Genomic DNA, 23,309 nt, shown 5'->3' with positions numbered 1-23,309 from the left:
TCTTAAATGGCATAACATTTCTTTAAATCATATGTCAGTACTAGGACTTTTGAAAGAAAAAAAATGATTGTGTTACTCGATCCTGATGCCTGTGCTGAGTGGAAGGAACAGTCTTCATTTTGGCTCCAACAGGGCTCCGGAACGGTGGCCTGTCAGTGGAATCTGGCCCACTGCCTGCTTTTATAAATACATTTTACTGGAACATAGCCATGCCCGTTCGTTTACATAAGTGTCGAAGGCTGCTGTCCTGCTGCAAAGATAGAGTTGAGTAAGAAAGACAGAGGCCTTATGGCCTGAAATGGTTACTGTCTGGCCCCTTACAGAAAAGGTTCGCAGACTCTTGCATTAGATTATAGTGTTAGGACCATGGGTCTGATCTGACTCTATTCCTCGCTTTTGGAGCTGTGGGAAAGTTATTTTACTCCCTCTTTTGTTTCGTTTCCATTTCATTTATGAAATGGAAGATATTGAAGATTAAATTTGATTGTATTTTATTTATTTTTTTAAATTGAAGTATAGTTAGTTTCAATGTTGTGTCAATTTCTGGTGTACAGCACAATGCTTCAGTCATACATATACGTGCATATATTCGTTTTCATATTCCTTTTCATTATAGGTTACTACAAGATATTGAATATAGTTTCCTGTGCTGTACAGTAGAAACTTGTTTATCTATTTTATTTGTAGTAGTTAGTATCTGCAAATCTCAAACTCCCAATTTATCCCTTCCCACCCTCTGTCTCCCCAGTAACCATAAGTTTGTTTTCTATGTCTTTGAGTTTGTTTCTGTTTTATAAATAAGTTCATTTTTATCTTTTTTTGGTAGGGGGGAGGTATGGATTCCACACAAGAGTGATATCATATGATATTTTTCTTTCTCTTTCTGGCTTACTTCACTTAAGATGATAATCTCCAGGTCCATCCATGTTGCTGCAAATGACATTATTTTATTCTACTTCAAGGCTGAGTAGTATTCCATTGTATAAATATACCACAACTTCTTTATCCAGTCCTCTGTTGATGGACATTTAGGTTGTTTCCGTGTCTTGGCTGTTGTAAATAGCGATGCTGTGAACATTGGAGTGCTAAGGATTAAATTTTAAATTAGATAATATATTTAAAGCCAGTACTGTCCATGTTCCAGACCCTACAAGTATTGTGGACAGGCCCATATATAGCATAGTGCCTAACACATAGGAAGCGCCTAATAAATGTATAAATGTGTAGAACAGCCAATTCCTTTGGTTGTTATTGTCTTATGCCACTCTGTGGCCATCGCCCTAGGGTTGTTGGAATCCCAGTGTGTTCCTTCCCCACTGCTCTGCCAGATGGCAGCTCTGTTTCCTACATAAGGAGGCAGTAAACGACTACTGAGATTTCATGAATGGCGTGGTTGGGAAGGCCGTAGGGGAAGCTGGGTAATGCGGTGTGAGGAACACAGGAATCAACCTGTCAAGGCAAAACCCCCGATGTCGGGACAGCATATGGAATGTGGGCTCTGGAAGCCAGAATTCCTGGGTTTTTATCTATGCTCAGCTGCACACGGGCTGTGTGACCTAATTCAGCAAATCAGTTCACTTCTCTTCTCTGGTGTCTTCGCGAGTTAAACGCTGCTCATGGTGACTGCCACGGATGAGAGGATGAACTAAGCTTGTGTAGAGAATGTGTTCGGTCAGTGTTTGTCCTCAGTGGGGTTGCTTTATGGAGCCAGGGCGAGAAGGGAGCTGGCCTGGGAGACGGAGGCAGTGGGCGGGGGGAGGCTGCAGGGCGCACCCCCAGTGTTTCAGCAGGGTGTTCACATGTCACCTTTTCAGGGAGGCTTCCTTGACCACCCACCACTCCCTCCCCGCCCTGGACTCCCTCTTTCTCTTTCCCACTTGACTTTTCTCCACCTGACATGTCTTACTCTGTGTGACCTACTCGGTTTCACTTGCTCGTTGGCTGTTTTTCCCATCAGTGTGAGCTTTGCGGGGATAGGAATGATTGTTTTGTACTTGTGCCTGTCACCGCAGCAGGTACGTAACCTGTGTTTTATTCATAATTGTATTTTTAGCGCCTAGTGTACTACCAGTCATGTACTAGAGAGAGAATGAATAAATAATTGAACAAGTAAATGAACGATATTAGTTCATGGCCATTTAGGGCATTACTGTCAGACTCGTGTAGGATTTCTTAACGCAAGCTTGCTTCATTGTTGAAATATACTGTAATAATTTGTATTACTGTCTTTGGAAAGAAGTGAGTTTTGACTAAAGTTCAGATGGGAATAATGAGTACAAGTGAAATGTTTGTGTTTTTCTGAGGCCAGTCAACAGGCAAGAAGCATCTCTGCAGGTTCACAGATGACGTGAGGTACCACATTCCACCCACCAAGCCAGAGATGCAGGTTCATAGATGATGTGAGGGACCATGTTCCATCCACCAAGCTGAAGGCTTTGAGAGATGTGGTTTCATCGTGCCAAAGACCCACTGAGATAACATGAGGGATTCTTGGTGTCTGTTGGGAAAACTGGGCCAGTCAGTGCGAGAATCGTATCAGTGCAGCTTGTCTATGGTGCACTCCAAGCTGTGAGGCTCAGGAACTGGCCTATCGGTGGATTTCCCTTCAGCGTAAGGACTGTGGCAGCAGGCACATTTCCAGAGACAAAGCCCAATGCCCTTTGGTGACCAGAATCTCCCAGGACCTGATAGTCCCCTGGGGTGTTACTGAAGGCAAGTTCATGTGCCCGACACACCATGAGGCCAAACAAACTGAAGCATGAGTTTGGAGCAGAGAAAGGTTTAATGCAGAGCTGAGCCAGGGGGATGGGGTGGCTCATGCCCAAGAAAACCCCGAATTCCCCGAAAGGTTTCAGCAAAGCACATCTAAAGGCCAGGTGAGGGGCAGGGTAGGGGGCTCACAGGGTACATGATCAGCTGTGCACAGTCCTCTGATTGGCTGATGTGAAGATAAGAGAGTGGTCAACACTATCAACCCCCAGGCTCCAGAAGGTCTGGGGGCCATTTGCTTATGATCATCAAGTAGTTAATTTCTTCCCTTTGGTGGTGATTTTTAGCATCTGAAAAACTCAGGAAATACACATGAGATACTGTCATCTGGGTGCTTTAGAGAGGAGCTGCAACAGAGGATCTGGGGGAGGGGTCTGTCCCTGGAATTCCCCACAGGGTCCTGCTTGGGTATACAGGGACTGTCTCCCACAGAGCCGTGATGGGACCGGCTGCAGAACAGGGTCCACACATGGTGCCGATGAGATCATGCAGTGTCAGGGACGTGAGGGAGCCTGGGTCAGAGGGTCCCTTCAGGACCCAGGAACATACATGAGGGACTTTTCACAGTGCCTCAGCTGCGGAAATCCAGGGCAGTTTGAGCCTGCAAGGTGGACCTGTTCTCTGCACTCGTGCGGGAGGATTAGCAGATGTGCTGGTGGAGCCCACACGAGCACTAACACGGAAACGCTGTGTCAGACAGGAGCTTATGTTTGTTGTTTCTGTCACAGGACAAGCTCTGTTTGAAAGTTAGTTGCATGGGATGGAACGCTCAGGGGCCACCCTGCACCCAGAGTCACCTGCTTCTCCGCCCTGTTTTCCAGCATGGGCTACTGCATCCTCGTCGTGCACGGACTGAGCAAACTCTGCACGTGGCTGAACCGGTGTGGGGCCACCGCCCTGAGTGTGTCCACCGTGCTGCTGCTGTTGCTTTTCTCTTGGAAAACCGTAAAACAGAATGAAATCTGGCTGTCGAGAGAGTCCCTATTCAGGTATGACTACGTGGACAAAAGTGAATCTCTTCCCATTTATTTCTTTGCTTGTGCATTTGTATCCAAATGAGTTAACATGGGTCTGGCGATATTTACTAATCCGGAAACACTTTTTAGCAAAGTTTTAAGTGGAAAATGTAATTTTATTTGGGGGAATTAACCTTAGGTTTTTAAATAGTATTATATAAACTTTTACAGGAGCTCATTCTAAGTGAATTTATGAAAATCAGGTACATGGGAAGGTTTTGGGGTGTGTGCACAAGATGAGATCAATCTCAATGTTGAGCTGGGCTGTAAAATCAGCCATAAACAAAATGAAACAGTAAATCTAATTTCATTGTTCAGACAAGTGAACGGGAAAGGTAAGCACACGGGAAGAAGGAAGAGAAATGCAGTGTCTTTTCTGTAGAATATTCCACGCCATTAAGTTGTGATCTAGTTGCTTTATTTTGAACATTAATTCTGAACAAAGAAAGGCAAGACTTTTTCATCTCCTGGTAGGTTTTTATGTGACATAGAAGCTGTTTCTGAATAAAACAATGTCAATTGATAGCCCTAAACTTGTCAGAGACTATTAACATCCTTAGGAACTGTCACTCACCATGCTGTGTTTCTGGACTTAGTCTGTCTCATTCCTGCCAGAGCCCTGGCGACCTTCACCTGGGCTCCCCTGGCTCAGCCACATCTGACCCCCCAGTGTTACCCCAAAAGGTAAAGACCCCAGTTCTTATCAATACCGAAAGCTAGGTTTACAGTTGGGAGACAGTGCGTTGTGTAGTGAAAGATTTTTAAAGATTTATTTTAAAAAGGAAAACGACACACCCAAGAACAGGAAGTGGGCGGATCCAGGGGAGGGAAAGTGGCAGGTTTTGCCTGCCCTTTCTCTTATACCCTCGCTTGGAGGTGGCATTTTGATTGATTGATGGCTCTTGTCCCTGGAGTGCTTGGTCATGTTTGGCCTCTTTGCACACGTCCTTACCCATGGTGCACACAGAAAAAAACCCATGGTGGGGGGATGGCTAAACCCCAATGTTAATTAGAATACAATGAATATTGGGTCATGTCCGGTTAAGTCATTTCTGCTCCCGGCAGTTGTGGCTGTTGTGTTCTAACTGGTTTCTTGCTGGCACTCATATAGAAGTCAAGTCCCTTGATGCTGGAGGCGGGCACAATACCGTCTTCCAGACCCTCCTTCCTCTCCTCCACCTGTCTGCCTGGTGCCCCCACTTATCTAAATACCTAACACCAGTGGTATTGCTCAGTATCCCAGGGGTCCTCAGTCTTCATCCCCTTCCAGCTTCCATCTTCATTTATGACTCAGTGGGCCAGTTCAGTCAGTGTGGTTTTTATTTGGTCCCTGACCAGCCGGTACCCAAAGCTTATTCTTTGGAGGCAAACAACTGAAATAGAGTTGGAATCACTTTTAAAGGGAGGAAATATTGGAAGGGCATAGGGGAGCACACAGAATTGGGGAGCAGGTGAGGAAGCTGGTGTGTAGCAGACAGGAAACAGGTGTCTGGATAGTCTGTCTTGAGACAAGCTGATCACCTGTATAGGAACAAATGGAAAGAAAAACTTACCTCAATTTTCTGTATCTTCACATCACAGTTCAGAGAAAATAAAGCCTTCTAACAGCCTGAGCTTAGGTCATAAGTCTCCTGTCACCACCAGGCTCCCCTGACTCAGCCACACCTGACCTCCCAGTGTTACCCCAAAAGATAGATGAGATGGCAGAACTCACCAAAGATGGTCCTCTGACCTCCGTGGGGGAGGTGGGGTCAGCAAAGTGCCTGGGGCTTTGACAGAGACGTCACCCAGGCACTGTTCGAGGGCACAGACTCGGGTTGGCAGAAGTGAATGAAAGAATGAACAAAAAATAAGACAGATGTTCACTGAACTCCTCTACTATTTAAAAATAATATATCTGATTTTGCTACTTGGCAATTTAACTTTTCTAAAATATAAAAGAAATATTTTGGCATGCAAATTTTATTAATTTATGATTACTATTACCATCATCATTGTCAGCATCATTACTCCAGTGGTTCTGCACTCCACACGACAGGCCAGTAAATCGGGAGACAAGGTGTTGGGACAAGGAATAGCAACTTTGGAAAGCCGGCAGACCAAGAAGATGGAGGACTAATGTCCTGGAGAACCATCTTCCCCAAGTCAGAATTCAGGCTTCTTTTATACTGAAAAGGAGAGGGGGTGGGGGTGTGGTTGGTTGTTGCAAACTTCTTGGTGTTGGAATCCTTTGTTCTTGCAGCTGTCCACATAGATCAGGTCATGGTGCCCCTGTAAACCTCCAACAAGACAAATGTTATTCTCTGTTTTGCAACTTTTTATCTCTATATGAATGGGAAAGTGTTATACCCTCAAAGGTCAGCGCCTTCAGAATAGGCTCTCCTGTTCATTTCAGGCTCTAGGCAACGGTCTTTTATAAAAGGTGCAGAACCAGCATAGCTAAGTACGGACAACAGAGCACAGGGTTAGAGCTAAAGGAACAGATTTAATATGGAGTCAGATTTGTTCTTCCCTATTGCACAGGGACCTGTTGCCCTGTAAGGTTTTTTTGTGTGGCTTTTCTCTATGGTTTTTTCACTTTTAGACTTCAGATTCTGTTTCGTCCCTCTCATACCCACCCACCCCCCTCCTCCCCCCACCCCATGCAGTTCTCCCAGACCACAATGGACTGTTCCTCTTACTGACCAGTGCTGCGGTCATCTTGTAAACACAGGGGCATGGAAGTTCAGTAGTGTAACTTCCTCCTAGGCTCTGTTGGCTTAATTCGTTTTTTTCTTTCACTTTCAATAGTTATAACGTGCTTTTATGTGAATTGTAATAGAGGAGGACAAATCTAACTCCATATCGGATCTGTTCCTTTAGTTTTAACCAATGTGCCCTGTCTTGTAGGCTTAGTCTTGTTAGCTCTGCACCTTTTGTAAATGAATGTTGCCTTTAGCCTGTCTGGTAAACAGGAGAGCCTTTTCTGGAGGCTCTGACCTTTAAGGATATTAACACTTCTACATTTATAGAAAGACAAGTTGCAGAATAGAAAATAACCTTTGTTTTGTTGGAGGTTTACAGGGACACCACGCCTGACCCACATGGACGGCTGCAAGAACAAAGAATTCCTACAGCAAGAAGTTTGCAACAACGAACCACACCCCGTCCCTTTTTTTTTTCTTTCTTTCTTTCTTTCTTTCTTTTTTTTTTTTTTTTTTTTTTTTTTTGTATAAAAGGAGCCTGTTTTCTGACTTGAGCAGGATGGTTTTCCAAGATATTAGTCTGACGTCCTCTCGGTCTGCTGGCTTTCTAAATAAAGTCGCTGTTCCTTTCCCCAACACCTCGTCTCCCGATTTATTGGCCTGTTATGCGGTGAGCAGAACGAGTTAGGACTCGGTAACAAAAGCACTAACTTGAAAATGGTTCTGCCCTGTGTTAAACCCTTTCCTTGAATGAAGGTACTGAGAGCAGTTGTGTCTTCTCATGATGCTTACTGCTTAATCAGAGCACGTCTGGGGATGGGCTTTGCAGATAGCGGTTTATGTCAAGGATAACAAGTTAGTGTTCAAACCCTGTACAGCTGATGCCAGCAATTTTTAAAAAAAGGAAAACAGGAAAACAAAAAGTGCATTGACCTTGCATCCAGAGGCTTCCGGTTTTTTTAGATGGACGCGTGTAGGAAGTGAACAGCTGATTGCTAAAACACAACCATTCCACATACGTGCTTAAAGAGGCTTTGCGTCCTCGGAGGCCGTTGGCGATCAAATGGAGTTTTGTGTAAAGTGCAAATCAGAGCTAGGGACAGTCTCGTAAAACCTTCACCTATCATAATTTATGTCCTGAGAAAACTTTTAAAAATCTGAGACTTTAAGAAGAGTTTTTTTCCTTCGAGACCAGATGTTTACATGTATTCATCTGTCCTGAGTAATGTTCAAATCAGTTGAACGTTTACCAAGAATCTCTGAGGCTCTGGAATCAGTGGTTGAGTGTGGGGTCTGGAGGCAGGCTTTCTTGAAGGGGCAAAACCCACAAAGGGACCAGCAAGACCCCCCAGGCAGGGCCATTGCCTTCCTGCTTTTGTGCTTCTGTAAAATGGCTTGCTTCTAGGAAAATGAAACTTACCCCTAAAATTCCATTGGTTCCCAAAAGCTCACTCCTGATTGGTCCGTTTCTAACACGTCATTTGCATTTACCCCTAAAATTCCATTGGTTCCCAAAAGCTTGCTCCTGATTGGTCCATTTCTAACACTCCATTTGCATATGAAACCTAAAACTCTATAAAATCCTGTGAAACCTACAGATGGTGTCCAGAGCTTGGAGTGTTAAGTCCTCTGGGCCTGCCAGCATAATAAACCTGAGTTCTCCAACCCTCTGAGAGTTGCTTAGTCTCTCGATGGGAATCAGGTTTCTATAACACTGGTTCTACTCCAAGTTCCACTATTGAATAGCTGTGTGACTGTGGGGAAGTTACTCAGCCCCTCCATGCCTTAGTTTCTTTATTTCAAAATTTAGAATAATAATAGTATGTATCTTCTGGGTGTATGTGAAGAATAAAAAGAGCATGTGAACTGTACAGAGGGCAGTAGGGTAAACACTATGTAAGGCTTTCAGATTATTGCTCTGCACTGTGTTCTAGGATATGAGAGAGAGGACATTTGAGGGGGAGATTGTACAGGAGCCAGACGTCCGGATGGGAGTCAGACACACGGACATGTCGCACTATAATGTAGCAGGTGGAAGGAGCAGGACTCCGTGTAAGTGCAGGCAGTTGGCTAAGACCAACCCAAGCTTTCAAGGACTGTTCTCTTGTAAGCCTGAGCTGAGATATGGGAGGATGTCCTTGGCAGAGGCCCTGTTTCTGTTTTCTCCTTTGTTCCAAATAAAACCCCACAGACCGTCCTTGGACATTGGGTCCCATGGAGGCCTCTCTAATCATGTGCAGTGGTTTTGCTTGGCAACACTGAGGACAATCTTGCAGAACATCTTAGGACAGACCTTGGTGCTAGAGAAAAACCCTAATTTCAGTCAAGTTCTGATGTTTCCAGCTGAGGCCTCCTCTCACGGAAAAGGTCCCACTGAGTGATGTACTTTTAGGAGCTACAGACGGATGCCTCCCTCCCAGCTTTGTGCTTCTATTACAAAAACTTACACACAAAAGCACAAAAACCCCACACTTCTGTCTCATCAGAGGCTCAGAGAGAATAGTTTGTCCAAGCCAAAATAGTTGTGAAAAGGAAGAGCCAGGATTTGAACCCAAATCTGATGTAAAAGCCAAAGAATACATACACCTCACCACCCGTTTTTTGCTTTATGTTTTCTAACTTAAGCTAAGCCTGGTATAAACAGAGAGACAGAGACAGAGTGAGAGGTGTTCAGAATCATAGGTGCAAGGTACATTTTCTCTGATTCTTAGAACAAGAGACTATTCTGGCACCTAACCTGAGGAGACTATTCTGGTACCTAACCTGAGGAGAAGGGAACCGCACAGCTCCAGCTGGGCCTGATGACAGCCCAGACTGGGATGCGGGTTTGGCGTAAATAGTACCAGAATAGCACAATTTGATGAAATCTTCCCTCCCTCCCCCTCAGATCTTCAAAATACCTGGAAAGATGAAGACAGCATATTTTTCTTTTTGCATCCAGTTTAGGGTCTTTCTGAATCCCACTCACAAACTCTTGAAGTGATCTGTGGACCACCACTTGAGAATTTATGGCCCAGATCTTTCCCCCCTCTGTAGCAAACACATTTCTCTTTCCTCCTCTCTGAATTACTGGGCCAGAGAGAGAAGCAGACCTCCCAGGGCAGAGAACATAAACCTTTGTTAAGGTTTGGCAGACTCCTTTGCAAAGGCCAGACTGTAAATGTCTGTGTGCCCCACATTCTCTTTTGCAGCCACTCAACTCTACCATTGTCACGGGAAGGAGGTTGAAGCCGTCTAGGTAAAGAGGGAAACAGGTCGATGTGTCTGTGGTCCACAAGGCCATTGTTTGTATGCCAGTGATGTAAACATTGTGACAATGAAATTTTGATGTTTCTAATATCTTGTGGTACCTCTTTGGTTTATCAAATGTTAACCAACTTCAGGAATGATCCTGACCATTCACTGGCCTTGGTTGAAATCTCTGTTTAAGGACTTACTCAGACTGTAACCTTAGAAAATGGCCTTAATCTCTCTGAGCATCAATGTCCTCACGTACAAGGTGGGAGGTACAGTAATACTACCCCTCCGATAGGTTCCTGAAGGGACGAAGGAGATGGAATGGATGCTTCGCTCAGCACTTCCGGAGTGTGACTTGTGAAACCTCAGGTTAGACAGGGTCACAACTGAAGGGAACCACAAATCTTCTTGCTTTCCTTTCCTCTGAACCTCAGGCCGAACACTTTCTAAATGTTTGTTTTCTGATCAGGAATTTGGGGATGGTTCTCCTGGCTGATTGTTCCAGTCGTGCCCACAAAGGAAACTGATGTTCTGCCAGCTTGGGGAGATACCTGACAGATATCTCTGTTACTTTTCAAGTCTCCTGCAAATGAGAGCGTGAGAGAGAAATATGTGTGTGAATTAAGATCCTGGGTTGAAAGGGAGACTTCATTCATAAATAGCATATGATATCACTCATATATGTGGAATCTAAAAAAAAAATGAATGAACTTATTTACAAAACAGAAACAGACTCACAGACATAGAAAACAAACTTATTGTTACCAGGGGAAAGGGGGTGGGAAGGGAAACATTGGGAGCTCGAGATTTGCAGATACTAACTGCTATATATAAAATAGATAAACAAGTGTCTACTGTATAGCACAGGGAATTATATTCAATATCTTGTAATAGCCTATAATGAAAAAGAATATATGTATTTATAAGTATGACTGATGCATTATGTTGCACAACAGAAATTGACACAGCATTGTAAACTGACTAGACCACAATTTAAAAAGTAACTACATAGTCACTGTTGTTATCAATACAGTTTGAGATGCAGCCCTGTAATGTATGAATGCTACATTTCCTGGTGGAGTAAATAAAGCAGCATGTTCTCAGTAGGACAGTTGGGATCACCAAGCCAGAGCGTCCCGAAAGCAAACTGAGGAGGCTGGCCAGGGGGTGAAGGGAGAGCAAGCTGGCCAGTTAGAGTGACATGGAAAGTTTTGCCTTTGGCCAGTTGTTTATTTTCCTTTTTTTCCCACCAACTGTTCACTGTTAAATGAGACTGGAAAAACGCAGCTGAAACACATCACAGAGGGAATGAAAAGGTCAGAAACAACAATGGGAAACGCAGTGTGTTCTTAGCATCTCAGTGACTCCACCCATGGCTGCTGGCTTGTTAGGAATCCCGTAACTTCCTCCTGTCCTCACTGAACAATGCATCTCAGCAAGGACGTGTTTCCACCAGCCCGTCTGTTCCTCGGGTGAAATGTATTAGAGCAGCCGTATTAATCACACAGAGGGAAGGATCAATTCCAAAAAATATGCCACTTATAGCTATGCTGCAATCAAAGTTATCTGGGTTTTTTTTTTTCAAAGTTATCTTTAAAATCCACCTGTACCATGCACTATTTAGTTCTGGATCGAAAAATCAGAAATGTTCCGCTGTGGAAGCTGGATTGCTTTAAAGCCATTGCTGTTACTCTGACTCTGATCCTGCCCACATGGCTAAATTCACTTTGGGGAACGTCCATATGAAACATCGTATTAAAACTCTAGCTTTGTGTGTCAGCTGGTGCACCTCCCGTGGGATAATTGAAGGAGGTGGAGGGGTTCACTGGAGCACCCAAATCTTTTGTCCTGGGTCAGTTTCCAGTGAGAGGATTCCTCCTGCCTCCTCCCTGAGAGTCCGGTCCTGGCTGCCGATGTTCAGAGCTGTACGCAGGTCCAGCAGGGTTAGAGGGATGCCATCGCTCACAATGCGCATTTTCTCTTCATCTGCCTTGGAGGTTACAGCTCTTCCCCCGGCCCCTCAGCTGTGCCTTTTGTCCCTGAGTGCAGGATCTCTCTGATTCAACTTTTCGAGGGAGTAAGCCTCCTGCCTTTTGCTGGGATGGGGAAAGGCTAGTGGAAAAAGTCACCTGGATGTGCAGTGTGGAGAAGAGAACGTGGGGTCTAACTGCTCTTGATACAGATCGACAGCTAATCTGTTTCCAGCCACGCTCGACACGCGACGAAACGTCCTAGGTGCTGCCGCGCGTTTGGAATCACTGAGGCAGCTCTGTGCAAGCTGGAGTCCGCTGCTCTCAGACAACGTTGCCCTCGGTGGCTCTTCAGCTTCTCACACTCCCTGTCGGCTCTCTCCGCTGGAGAGGTACTCAGGCGCCCGCCAGTAGATTTTAAGAGAGGCAGTCTTTGCTGGTCCTAAGGGACTAGGTTTTTTTGTTTGTCTGGTTTTTGGAGTTTTTTTTTTTTTTTTTCTTGCCTTTGCACTTTTTAATTTATTTTTTTTAATTTAAGAACAATTTTTAAATGAGCAGACCTAAATGGACATTTCTCCAATGAAGTCATACAAATGGCCAATAGGCACATCAAAAGATGCTCATTATCACTAATTATTAGAGAAATGCAAATCAAAGTTACAACGAAGTGTTACTCAAACTGGTCAGAATGGCCATCGTTAAAAAGTCCACAAATGATAAATGCTGGAGAGGGTGTGGAGGAAAGGGAACCCTCCTACACTGTGGGAATCTAGTTTGGTGCAGCCACTATGGAAAACAGTATGGAGATTCCTTTAAAAAGTAAAAATAAACTTACCCTATGATCTAGCAATCCCACTCCTGGGCATATATCTGAGAAAACTCTAATTCGAAAAGATACATGTACCCCCATGTTCATAGCAGCACTGTTTGCAATAGCCAAGACATGGAAACAGCCTAAATGTCCATTAACAGATGATTGGATAAAGAACGTGTCTCTGTGTGTGTGTGTGTGTGTGTGTGTGTGTGTGTGTGTGTGTGTGATGGAACAGTACTCAGCCATAAAAAAGAATGAAATAATGCCATTTGCAGCAATGTGGGTGGACCTAGAGATCACCATACTAAGTGAAGTAAGTCAGATAGAGAAAGACAAATATATGTTATCACTTATATGTGGAACCTAAAAAAATTACACAAATGAACTTATTTATAAAACAGAAACAGACACATAGGTATGGAAAACTAATGGTTACCAAAGGGGAAAGGGTTGGGGAGGGATAAATTAGGAGTTTGGGATTAGCAGATACAAACTACTATATGCAGACTAAACAACAAGGTCCTACTGTATAACACAGAGAACTATATTCAACAGCTTATAATAATCTATAATGAAAAAGAATATATGTGTGTATCACTGAATCACTATTCTGTACACCAGAAACTAATATAACATTATAAATCAACTATACTTCAATTGAAAATTTTTTATTGTTTTGAAAGGTACAATACCCTGATGTATTTCCTTAACAGGTTTAACACTTTACATGGAATTCCCCTAGTAGTCTTAATCTTTGAATTAAAAATTAAATGATAATATGTCACCTGGAAGAAGTGTGTTTCAAGTACAAATTGCCCAGAAACTAGGTTGTCATCCTTCCTCTTTCCTCTGTCTCATCACTTGTCCCCCTCCTGCATTTAACCCATGTGAATTCCAGGAGTTTTCTTTCCAAATAGCCCCCAAACCCACCGACTTTCATCATTCCCCTGCCACCACCTCCTTGCAGGTGAGGGATCAGGGACTCTAGGAGCATACTCCTTGGGTCACAGTCCCATCTCTGCCGCTTACCAGCTGCCTGATCTTGTGCACTTGAGTTTATGAGGCTGTGCAGATAACAGACAGGTTCCTCCTCCATGTGTCATCTCTGAAGCCTCAGCGTCGCCCTCTAGGGAGTCCCCAGGAGTTTTGTTTGGCCAACCGGAGCAGACTAACACTGAACATTTAAGCAACGAGTTTAACATTTAAGCAACGAGTTTAACCTTACTGAACAAAACCTTCTTTCCTTATCTGTAGCTTGTAGAATAATTACACCTGCCTTTATTTTTTTTTTAAATCAGACCTGGCTTAGTACACGGGAAATGTTTATTTCCAATGAACCTTAGTAGGGAAGCCAGTCTACGATCATCCCTCTTGTAATGATTTATTTTTGTAGACAGTTTCACATTAAAAAAAAAAAAAAGTGGAAGGCTACAAGTGCAGGAAGGAAGGAAAAAACTGAATTAACCTGAGCATGCAGGGTTTTTCCCCAAAGAATCATCTCTCACCACCTGCCGCCACCTCTGCTTCGTGTGCAGTTAGCGTGTTTGTTTTTCATGCACATCTGAGCGTTGCCTCCATTGTTTCCCACAGACGCGTGTTTAATAACTCACATGATTTGAATTTTGGAACACTTGGCTTTGAGGACCGCAGTGGACATTCAGATACAGGTTCACGAACCTGGGGGTAAAACGCGGACGAAACTGACAACATTCCTCAACAGTGCCCTTTGCTGCTCATTTCTTAAAAAAGTGTATTCATTTTTAGGTCTGGAGTTCAAACTCTGCCCCACAATGCCAAGGTCCACTACAACTACGCCAATTTCCTGAAGGACCAGGGTCGGGACAGGGAAGCCATCTACCACTACAGGACGGCCCTCAGGTAAGTGGGGGTGGGTGTCCCCAGTCACGCTTTCCAGGCCCTTGTCTGCTTCACTCACCCCGCCCGGTGCTGGGGGTGGGGGGTTGTTAGTTTCTCTTGACAGTGAACGTCTCGGGGGAGGAGCTGTAGGTCTTGATCTCCAAGTCTTTTGGCTCGGGGTTCCAGTCTGGTATGTCTACCTTGCTTCCTACCTTGCTCGGTGTTTTCTTGTAAAAATTTCCATTGCGACACCTTATGCAATGAAGTGATACAGTTGAATACATCACACAGGCAAACAGGAGCTGGCTGTCAAAAATGTCCTTGGGAGTTCTCAGGGTATTTACTCCCCTGAATTCTTCCCACTCTAGGCTTCCCGCTCTCTAAATGGATTTATATAAAGACATTTGAGTCTAGGAACAAAATACTCTGATAATTGTGTTAAACAGAAAGAAAATGAGAACACATTTGATTACCATGTTGGGAGTATGGTAATAAGATACGGATATATGCAAATATGTATACAATGTGTATTTTTTTAATTTTTAAAAAATTAAAAAAAAAATTTTTTTTTATGTGAACAGCCCTGACTCTCTCCTTGTCCTCATCCACTGGGAGAGAACATACCAAACACTCTTTAGAGATGACTTTTAAGGAGAATTCACATTTAAGCTCCGCGTTACCAGCAGCAGTCTGTCTTGTTCTTAGGGACTCTTTTAAACTCAACTCTGACTTTCAGGATGATCTGCCTCCAAAGATCCCAGATAATAAATGAATTTAACCTGGAACGTACGGAGACATGACAACTAAACACAGCCTCAGAATCTCCCACTGTGGGCAGATCCTCTCTTTTATTGAATACCGTGAGGTTCACAGAAGTCTTTTGAAGAAGTTCCCCTGCCCCTGCAGGGTGGCCCACGTTTGGTTGAATGTCCTGATCCTGTTCTACTTTGGGACCTGCTCTAAAACATACATAGCCAACAAATCACACATTTCACTGAAGTGCCCTGCTAGTGTTGTCTCAAATGTCGACGAAAATAATCAGTGAACAATCAGTAACAAGCATAGACAAGAATTTTATTTGAGCCAAACTGAGGACCAGCCCGGAAGCCCGCTTCTCAGAGGCACTGCTCCGGAGAAGCGTGGCTTCCTGCACAGTTTTGTATTTTGTCAGAACAAAGAACATTAAAGGAGTCACGGATACATTTCTTCAAGGTTTCACAAAAAAAGGGCAGACCGGCACATACGCAGCGAGTCAGCGTGGCCTCGGCCCCTGGGAAGGGAGTCTCATCATCAAGGGACGACCAGCACTGGGGTCCCGGGAAAAGAGGCATTTAGCCTTTAACATGGACATTCTTCTGGTCACTGTGCCCTTTTGTTTTAATAATTAAAGCAGATGTACAATGTATGCTGGATAGGCCACAAACAGGCTGTTTTCAGTCAGCATAAAAATCAAGTTAACTCATGCATAAGCCAGAATGACTCCACTAAATGTCAGTATGTGAAATTTTCTTTTATCACAAGGCTTCGTTTGAAATTGTCATTCTTAAAGTAACAGATATAATATTAAAAGTTATCCTTTTCAACAGTGTTCTACTAAGTATATTGTTCATCAGTCAAAATTTTTTAGGTTTTAGGACCTATAATTTAACATTCAATATGGGAAAAAGTTTTAAACTGTTCGCACCAAGTTCCCGTTTCCAAAGATTTCTAGAAATGTAAGTCCCAGAGGAAAAACTGTAACAAAGGTTTTCACTGAGGAAAAGAACTTTTATTAAGAAATAGAAGACATTTTTTAAGATCGAATGAAGAATTCTAGTTTTTCACTGCCAGCTAGTTTATCCAAATGTTTACAAAGCTTATCTCTGGTGAGTGGGATTACGGTTTAATTTTTTTCTTTCCACTTTCTTTCGTGCTCCAAATGTTCCACAGTGAACATGTATTATTTTTGAAATGAGGAAATGTCATTTTTCAAAAGACACATTCCTTCTAGGGACATTCAAACAAACGAAAGTGTGTTTTGGCTTTACTAATTAATTAGTGGTTCATGATGTTAGGTGGCATTCTTAAAGGGCAAAAACATTTGCCTGAAAAACAGACTTTTCTGTCAAGTTCAAGCAGAAGTACGGCAGACCCAGTTTGGGGCAGAGGTCTAAATTAAGCAAAATTCTCTGGCAGCTGATTTTACAGAATTACAGTCACTGGTTGGGGCTTCCACTTCTTTCCCAGTAAACAATAAAAATAAATGTTTGCTTCAGCAACTGTCTTTCTGGAAGAAACATGTCCCTGGAGAAGTGGGGAGAAAACAGTTAAAGCTGCAAATATACTGCACAGTAATTGGTGAAGTATTTTACCCTCTCACACCAGGCCCACCATGCTTATGATTTAAAGCATCCTGGTTTTTGTATGGTGAATTTTCAATGGATGCTTTTTTTTTTTTTAATTTAAGTAAATTGTCACTCTTTGTGTTAGAAAAGAAAAATACTAGGACCGTTCATCATGTCGATGGTTATTTAGCCTAGGTGACTGGAAGACTGTCCATCTTTTAATATTTTTCTTTGTGGAGGTTGCTGGAACACGGATTCCGCCCCCTCCCAACCGCTCTACTCTACACCTTTGGTGTATCTGACCTTTTCCAAATTTGCACGCAGCACAACAAAAGAGAATGATTAGGATTAAAGGCGATATTACCTGAAATCTGTCCCAACAGCGATTCCTTCTCGTCTAGATCCCAAAGGCAGTGGTGAAATTAGTCATTAGGGTTGAGTCTATACCAGGGTCTTTTTGGCTGGCTTACGGGTCTTAAAATAACACTATATTAAATTGGTGATTATATATGACATGAATATTTTGCTGCTTTTAAACTTTATTCTGTGTTTGTAAAATGTGGAGGCACCACTGACTTCTCCTTCATGTTGGGCACCTCGTTTATGGTACTTGAGAAGTGCAAGGGAGATCTCCCTTGGAAAATGCTGCATAGATTCTGATGAGCACCCAAGTCATCCAAGAAAGTTGTCAGAATCCCTTCCTTAAACCCTCCACTAACTCGAGTATCAGCTTTCCTTGGCTGTGAGGGACACCTCTCGTGTTTATGCCTCTTGGGGTGCTACAAAGCTCGGGATTCCATATGCTGGAAAATCAGAACACCACTGGGGGACCTGCCAGGGGCCTCCAGAGCTTTCTGATTATTGAATTACTTTGGGGAGGGTTTCTACCATTTCACCTCCTAGGATGGGAGTCGAAGTCCAGAGACACCCCCCCCCCGGCCATTAGGCTCTTCCTGTACAAAAACTCCCATGAAATGACCCCTCCAATAAAGCCTAAAAGAAGAGACCATGGTCCCACCCAAACATGGTGCAGACGATACTGAATGTGTGCTTGGCCAGTGGCTTGTTGATTAGCTTAAAAGGTCAGTGAAAAGTGAAGAGTCATGAAACAAATTAGGCACACTCTTGAATTTTTTTTCTTCCCGAAAATTTCACATGTACGTCCATTCACCAGTCCTTCTAATGTCAAACCAAGTCCTCTTCTTTGAGTAAGAGCCTACTGATTAGAATCTGCAAAAACACACATCCCTAATTCTTTTCTGTGGTGACCAGTTTTGATCCTTTAAAGTGGAATAAAAATGTTGAGATTTTTCTCCTCTGGTCTTCTACAATGAATCTTACATCAGATTCAATTTTTTGAGGAACTTCCCTTTTTTGAGTATTTCCAAAATATTTACTTGGCCTTCATCGAAATTACAACTCTCTTTCTCATATTTATATTTTATCAGTTTGCAAAATATTTCATCATATTGTGCAATGGCAATAAACAACTGGAATAAATGTGTTCATAAACCTAACTGACTGAGCAGTCATGCAGCTCAGCTGACCGGAGCAGAAGGGCCCAGGCTTATAGAGAAGGTTTATTAAGTGGCAGGAATCCACCAGTATGTTTTACAGACACTAGGGAACATCTGGAAAAATGATGATACAATTAAGAGACTTTCAAAGAAGTCTTCACTGTAGGTGTTAGAGTCTCGTGGAAATTGTTTTACATCTTAACATTTAGATTCCACGCATGACTTAGTTACTGGTTGGTTAATATGAGCTGGTCAACAGGAACCCTGAGCCTGGGAATGAGAAAAGAGTTCACTTTGTTCAGGTGGATCCAAAAGGTCTCCCCACTGTCAGCAGGAAGTTACCCCAGGATCCACTGAGTACTGTTCACTTAGATGCCCCCTTCCTTCCGGCCCACTACAAGCCCCCCACCCCCCACCGAGGTTTGCTGATGCGTCAGCCACGTGCAGGATTCCATCCTTACAAAAAAAAAAAAAAGGCTGTGATCCTCAGTTGCCCAGAGAGCTGTTTTCACAGGTATGGTTTCAATATGAAATACACAGAAAATCGTCTCAAGATTTCCCACCTCCCATGCTCAGGTGTTTGGGGGCAGCCAGGGGACCCTTAGAGGGGCCTTGTCCTCTTCTAATGTATCTGTTGTTGGCGTTTTAAATAGAAAATCTGAAGGAAAAGAGAGCTGTGTTCATAGGGGGTTGAAGTCCAGACCAGGCTCTTTTCTCCTGGCATAGCTAAAAGGAAAGGAATGTGCTTTTAACGCTTCTGTACAAAAGAAATCTCCATCGCTATTTAACTGGCTAACGCATGGGAAAGGAGAAGCTAAAATCTTTCTGACTGGAATTTTTTAATGCATAAAATAGAGACTTGTCATGATCATGGTGCCCACTGCTCTCATTCTTTGTTACTCCCTCCTGTGTGGATAACTGAACGTCTGCAGAGACACCATTAGACTATAATAAATGTATGTGGAAAAAAGGAAGTAATAAAACAATGATTACTGAAGAGAGCCGTATCATGAGAGTGTAAAGAAATCTATGTTTAATTCAGTCATTATCCATTGATGTCCTGAGCATATCAGTAAGGTTACTTTATTATAACGCCTTTGAAAAATGTTGTGTATAAAACTGGTGGAATTTGAACATATTTTTAAATCAGGATGTAATGACTGTTCAAAAAGCCCTTCTTTACCCAGGCTATTTTGATTGAACATTTAAAATAACTCTCATGGCGACAGGTGGCCTTAGATACCAGCTGCCATGTATTTCTGGAAAGATGGAAAAGTCCATTACCATTTGTTAACCAACTTCAACAAGTGAAGATGGGTTCTTCTGCTGGTGTGGTGTTTTCGTTTACAAATATCTAAATATGTTTTCCAGTAGCACAATTGAAATTATTTTTGTTTGTATTTGTTGGTGAAAGTATATTCTCACCGTGTATGTTTTGCATTAATTGAGTCTAGCAGTTTCCATTCATAAAGTCCAAGAAATTAAACACTATTTCATTTAGGAAACTAGAATTTTAGTCACACTCTGGCCATACTTATGGAATAAATTTCAAAATGAAAGTTCTATCATTTTTGTAGAAAAACATTTGCTCTCTCTCTCTTTTTTTTTTGCCTTAAGCCACTTTTGAAATCAATTCAGAACCTCGCTGTGGTTCCCCAGGGAACAGAATCCAAGGAAGGGGTTAGTGAGCAGGAAGTTGGCTTAAGGAGTGCTCTCTCGAGCACCAGGCAAGGAAGACGGGGAGGCAGGATGGGCAGAGGGAGAAGTTGAGATGCGGTGCATTCCTGGGGTCTCAGAAGAGCCCTTAGGGAGCTTCAGAGCTGGGATGGCCCCTGAGAGTTGCGTGAAACAGACAGAACCTTTGCACCCCCCCCCATCAACCAATCAGTGGTCCCAGGCGGAAGAAGTAGCCTCAGGTAAGGTGATGCCCGGAGAAGAACCCGCTGAGTAAACAAGTGCCTGAGACTTGAGGGTATTTGGGTGGAGTCAGCATCCACTATGCTGGCTTAACGTGCATGATTTCTTATAAAAGTAAATATGACCGTTTTAACAGAATATTATTTAGGTTTCCTGTTAAAATGAGAACAGTGCTGTTACCTACCTCCTAGGGCTGGAATATTGGAAGATCACATACAAGGCTTAAAGCAGTGTCTAAATTCCTGGCCATGATCACTTGGCGAATGTTACTAATAGATCCCAAATCTGACCACTCCCCCCCACCGCCCATCCTCTCTCACCTAGATCCCTGCACCGTGCCCTGGTCGCCCCACTTTTACCTCTCCCCTCCCCCCTTCAGTCTGCTCTCAACGCAGCAGCCGCCGGGAAGCTCCATTCATAGCAGTCCTGTGCTCAGGACGTTCTGCTTGAATCTGTCACACTCAGGGTGAGAATCAGGGCCCCTGGGCTGTCTTGATACAGGAAAAATGGGGCACGAGAGAATGACTGGGTCCCAGGTCATGGTCGAGTCCCTGAAACATGCCCCCGCCAGGTGAGGGTCGTTAGCTTTGCGCAGGAAAGAATTCAAGGGTGAGCAATGGTAGAGTGAAGGTAGATTTATTCAGAGACACACACGCTCCATGGACCGAGTGCAGGCCGGCTCAGAAGCCCAGAGAGACCACAAGGCTCGGGGTTGGGTGCTTTTAAAGTAGAAGTAGATACTCACTCCACAGTCAGAGTGCGGGCCGGCTCACTCAGAGGCAGAGCGGCCACGACGTGCGCAGTTGTTGGTTTTTATGGGCTCGGTTATTTCATGCTCTTAACAAGTGGGAAGGTTATTCCAGCTACTTTGGGGAAAGGGCAGGGATTCCCAGAAATTGGGCCCCATCGACATTTTGGCCTTTCCTGGTCAGCCTGGGAACTGTCATGTGCCTGTGGGAGTGCCACTTCCCATGCTGAAACGTCGCAGTGAGCAGGTAATGAAGGTCGAGGTCTACAGGGAGTTGAATCTCCCACCATCTTGGTGCCAATGGCTGTGTCATTCTTTTTTTTTCTTCTTTAATTGGAGTATAGTCAGTTACAATGTGTCAGCTTCTGGTGGACAGCATAATAGTTCAGTCATACATACACATACATATATTTGTTTTCATATTCTTTTTCATTGTAAGTTACTACAGGATATTGAATATAGTTTCCTGTGCTGTACAGTAGAAACGTGTTGTTTATCTATTTTATGTACAGTAGTTAGTATCTGCTAATCTGTCATTCTTTTAATGCCTGTCCCCTGCCCCATTCCCTCCTGTCTCTGCCTGGTCCCCTACCTCTCAGACCTCAGCTCCAGCCACGCGGGGCTCCAGGCACATGCCAGTCGCCATTCCTATTACAGGGACTCTGGACTTGTCCTTCCTTCTTCCCAGAACACCTTCCCTCCTTTCTAAATGGCTGCTTCCTTCCCTCCCTTCAGGACTCCTCACGTAAGGTCAACTTGTCCACAGGACTGTCTCTGATCACCTTGCCAACCCCAGCACACTCTGTTCCTCTGCTTTGCTTGATTTTTCTCCACAGCACTTACCTCCCTCGAATATGCTTACCCGTGTTTAACACCCCCAGCTCCTGCCCATCATATGCCAGTGGTGACCCTGGTTCCCAAGGTGGATCTTCAGGATACACACTCCTTTCCCTCCCCACCCCATATGATCTCCTTGGGTGGCAATTATTGACCAGGCACATGGACGCGCTTTTCCTGCCCACCACTCTTTTTTCCTAAGTCGATCCCACAACCAGAGTGCTATTCATGCTGCGAAGTGTTATTATGACAAGGATTCCAGGAGTGCATTGATCTGTCACATAGGACTTTGAATCTCCTTATAACCTTGGATGTGGCTTTTAAAATTGCACGTGTCCGGAATTCCATTTGGTGTTGAGCGTATGAGAAAGGCTTGGAAGAAATTGCTCTGTGCCTTTTGGGGATCATTTGCTTCAGATGATGAAAGATTGACAGGTTTTGCTGGAGTGAGTGCTTGGCAAAAAAATGTTACTGCATTCTTAAAATGGAGAGGGTCAAATGTCCTTCACATCTGAGAACCTGCGATGGATGGCGGGGGGAACAGATGGAAACAAGATGACATGAGTGTTCCCTGGGCTGGTGATGAAGAAATAATGGATGTTATTTTGACTGATGGAAGCAAGTCAAAGGCCTTCGACAGCAGAGGAGGATGGTTTTTTGGAGGATGAGAAAAACTTGTGAAAGGAGAGCTGGCAGCCTCAGCCAGGCATGGGTTCATTAGGGCTGTGGAGGGAGTCAAGGAAAACCACCCAAAGTCCTGCAGCATCAGATGGATGGAGCATAACAGGTGTGGTGGTGGGCATGCTACACCCAGCATCCCATTTACTCACACAGAGGGTTAATATGTTACAGACCTTATTGCTGCAACTAAAGCACAGACAGTTCAGAATCACACAGCAGCTGTCATCCATGGCTTCTGACTCCAAATGCAGGTCTTTTTTTCCACTCCACCGAAGTAATTTCCCATCCATCTGCTACAAAAACCAAAGTTAGTTATGGTCACCCCAACACACTGAGAAAAGTGAAATTATGTTCACTATTTTCTATTTAAAAGAGCAGAGAAGTATTTAATTCAGTTCATTCCCAACATCCAGAGGAAAATTATCAGGTATCAGGAAAACTCAGCCATTTAAAAATGAGTCATTTCCTGAGGGCATTAGAGAGCATGGTTTTTACTCCAAATGGTCTTGAAAAATCAACTGGGCGGAGCCCTTCTGGGTCACTCCTGGAGGTCACCCATTGTGAGAGGTCAGATGACTCAGTTGGCCCTGCGCTGAAGAGTGTGTCCCATTTCCCTAAATTGCACTTGAGGTTTTTTTTCCCAGGACTGTCTGTAATGGGTGAGAGGGGACACAGCACCAAAGCAAGGTGACAAGACTCACTGCTGGTGTTAATGGCAATTTCAAACAATTAAAGACGCAGACCAGTAAATAATCAATGTCATTCTGGTGCAATTTAATGACATGATGTTTCTTATTTTATAGTATGAAGGAACCACGCACTTGGGAAATGCCAGAAACTAGTACGATTGAAAATATGCTGCCAGCTCTTGTAATGAAGTTTACTTAAGAGTGTTTTTTTAGTTCAGTAAAATTTAGGTCTTATGGTAGAATTTTTTT

The 23,309-nt window shown here is 43.6% G+C and overlaps 1 protein-coding gene across 4 annotated transcripts in view; it reads left to right on the top strand.

Annotated features, from left to right (window-relative positions):
- The window catches only part of TMTC1 (transmembrane O-mannosyltransferase targeting cadherins 1), a 239,030-nt gene that overhangs the window by 156,251 nt on the left and 59,470 nt on the right, over positions 1-23,309 (top strand). For all 4 annotated transcript variants that reach the window (XM_064479164.1, XM_031443862.2, XM_064479165.1 and 1 more), the window contains 2 exons: positions 3,591-3,758; positions 14,255-14,368. In XM_064479164.1, coding sequence (XP_064335234.1) covers positions 3,591-3,758; positions 14,255-14,368 — 282 coding nt within the window. The remainder of the gene's footprint in view (positions 1-3,590; positions 3,759-14,254; positions 14,369-23,309) is intronic.

This window comes from Camelus dromedarius, chromosome 25 (assembly GCF_036321535.1).
Source record: "Camelus dromedarius isolate mCamDro1 chromosome 25, mCamDro1.pat, whole genome shotgun sequence".
NCBI classification, from domain to species: Eukaryota; Metazoa; Chordata; class Mammalia; order Artiodactyla; family Camelidae; genus Camelus; species Camelus dromedarius.
This window is presented reverse-complemented; position numbering and strand designations above follow the sequence as displayed.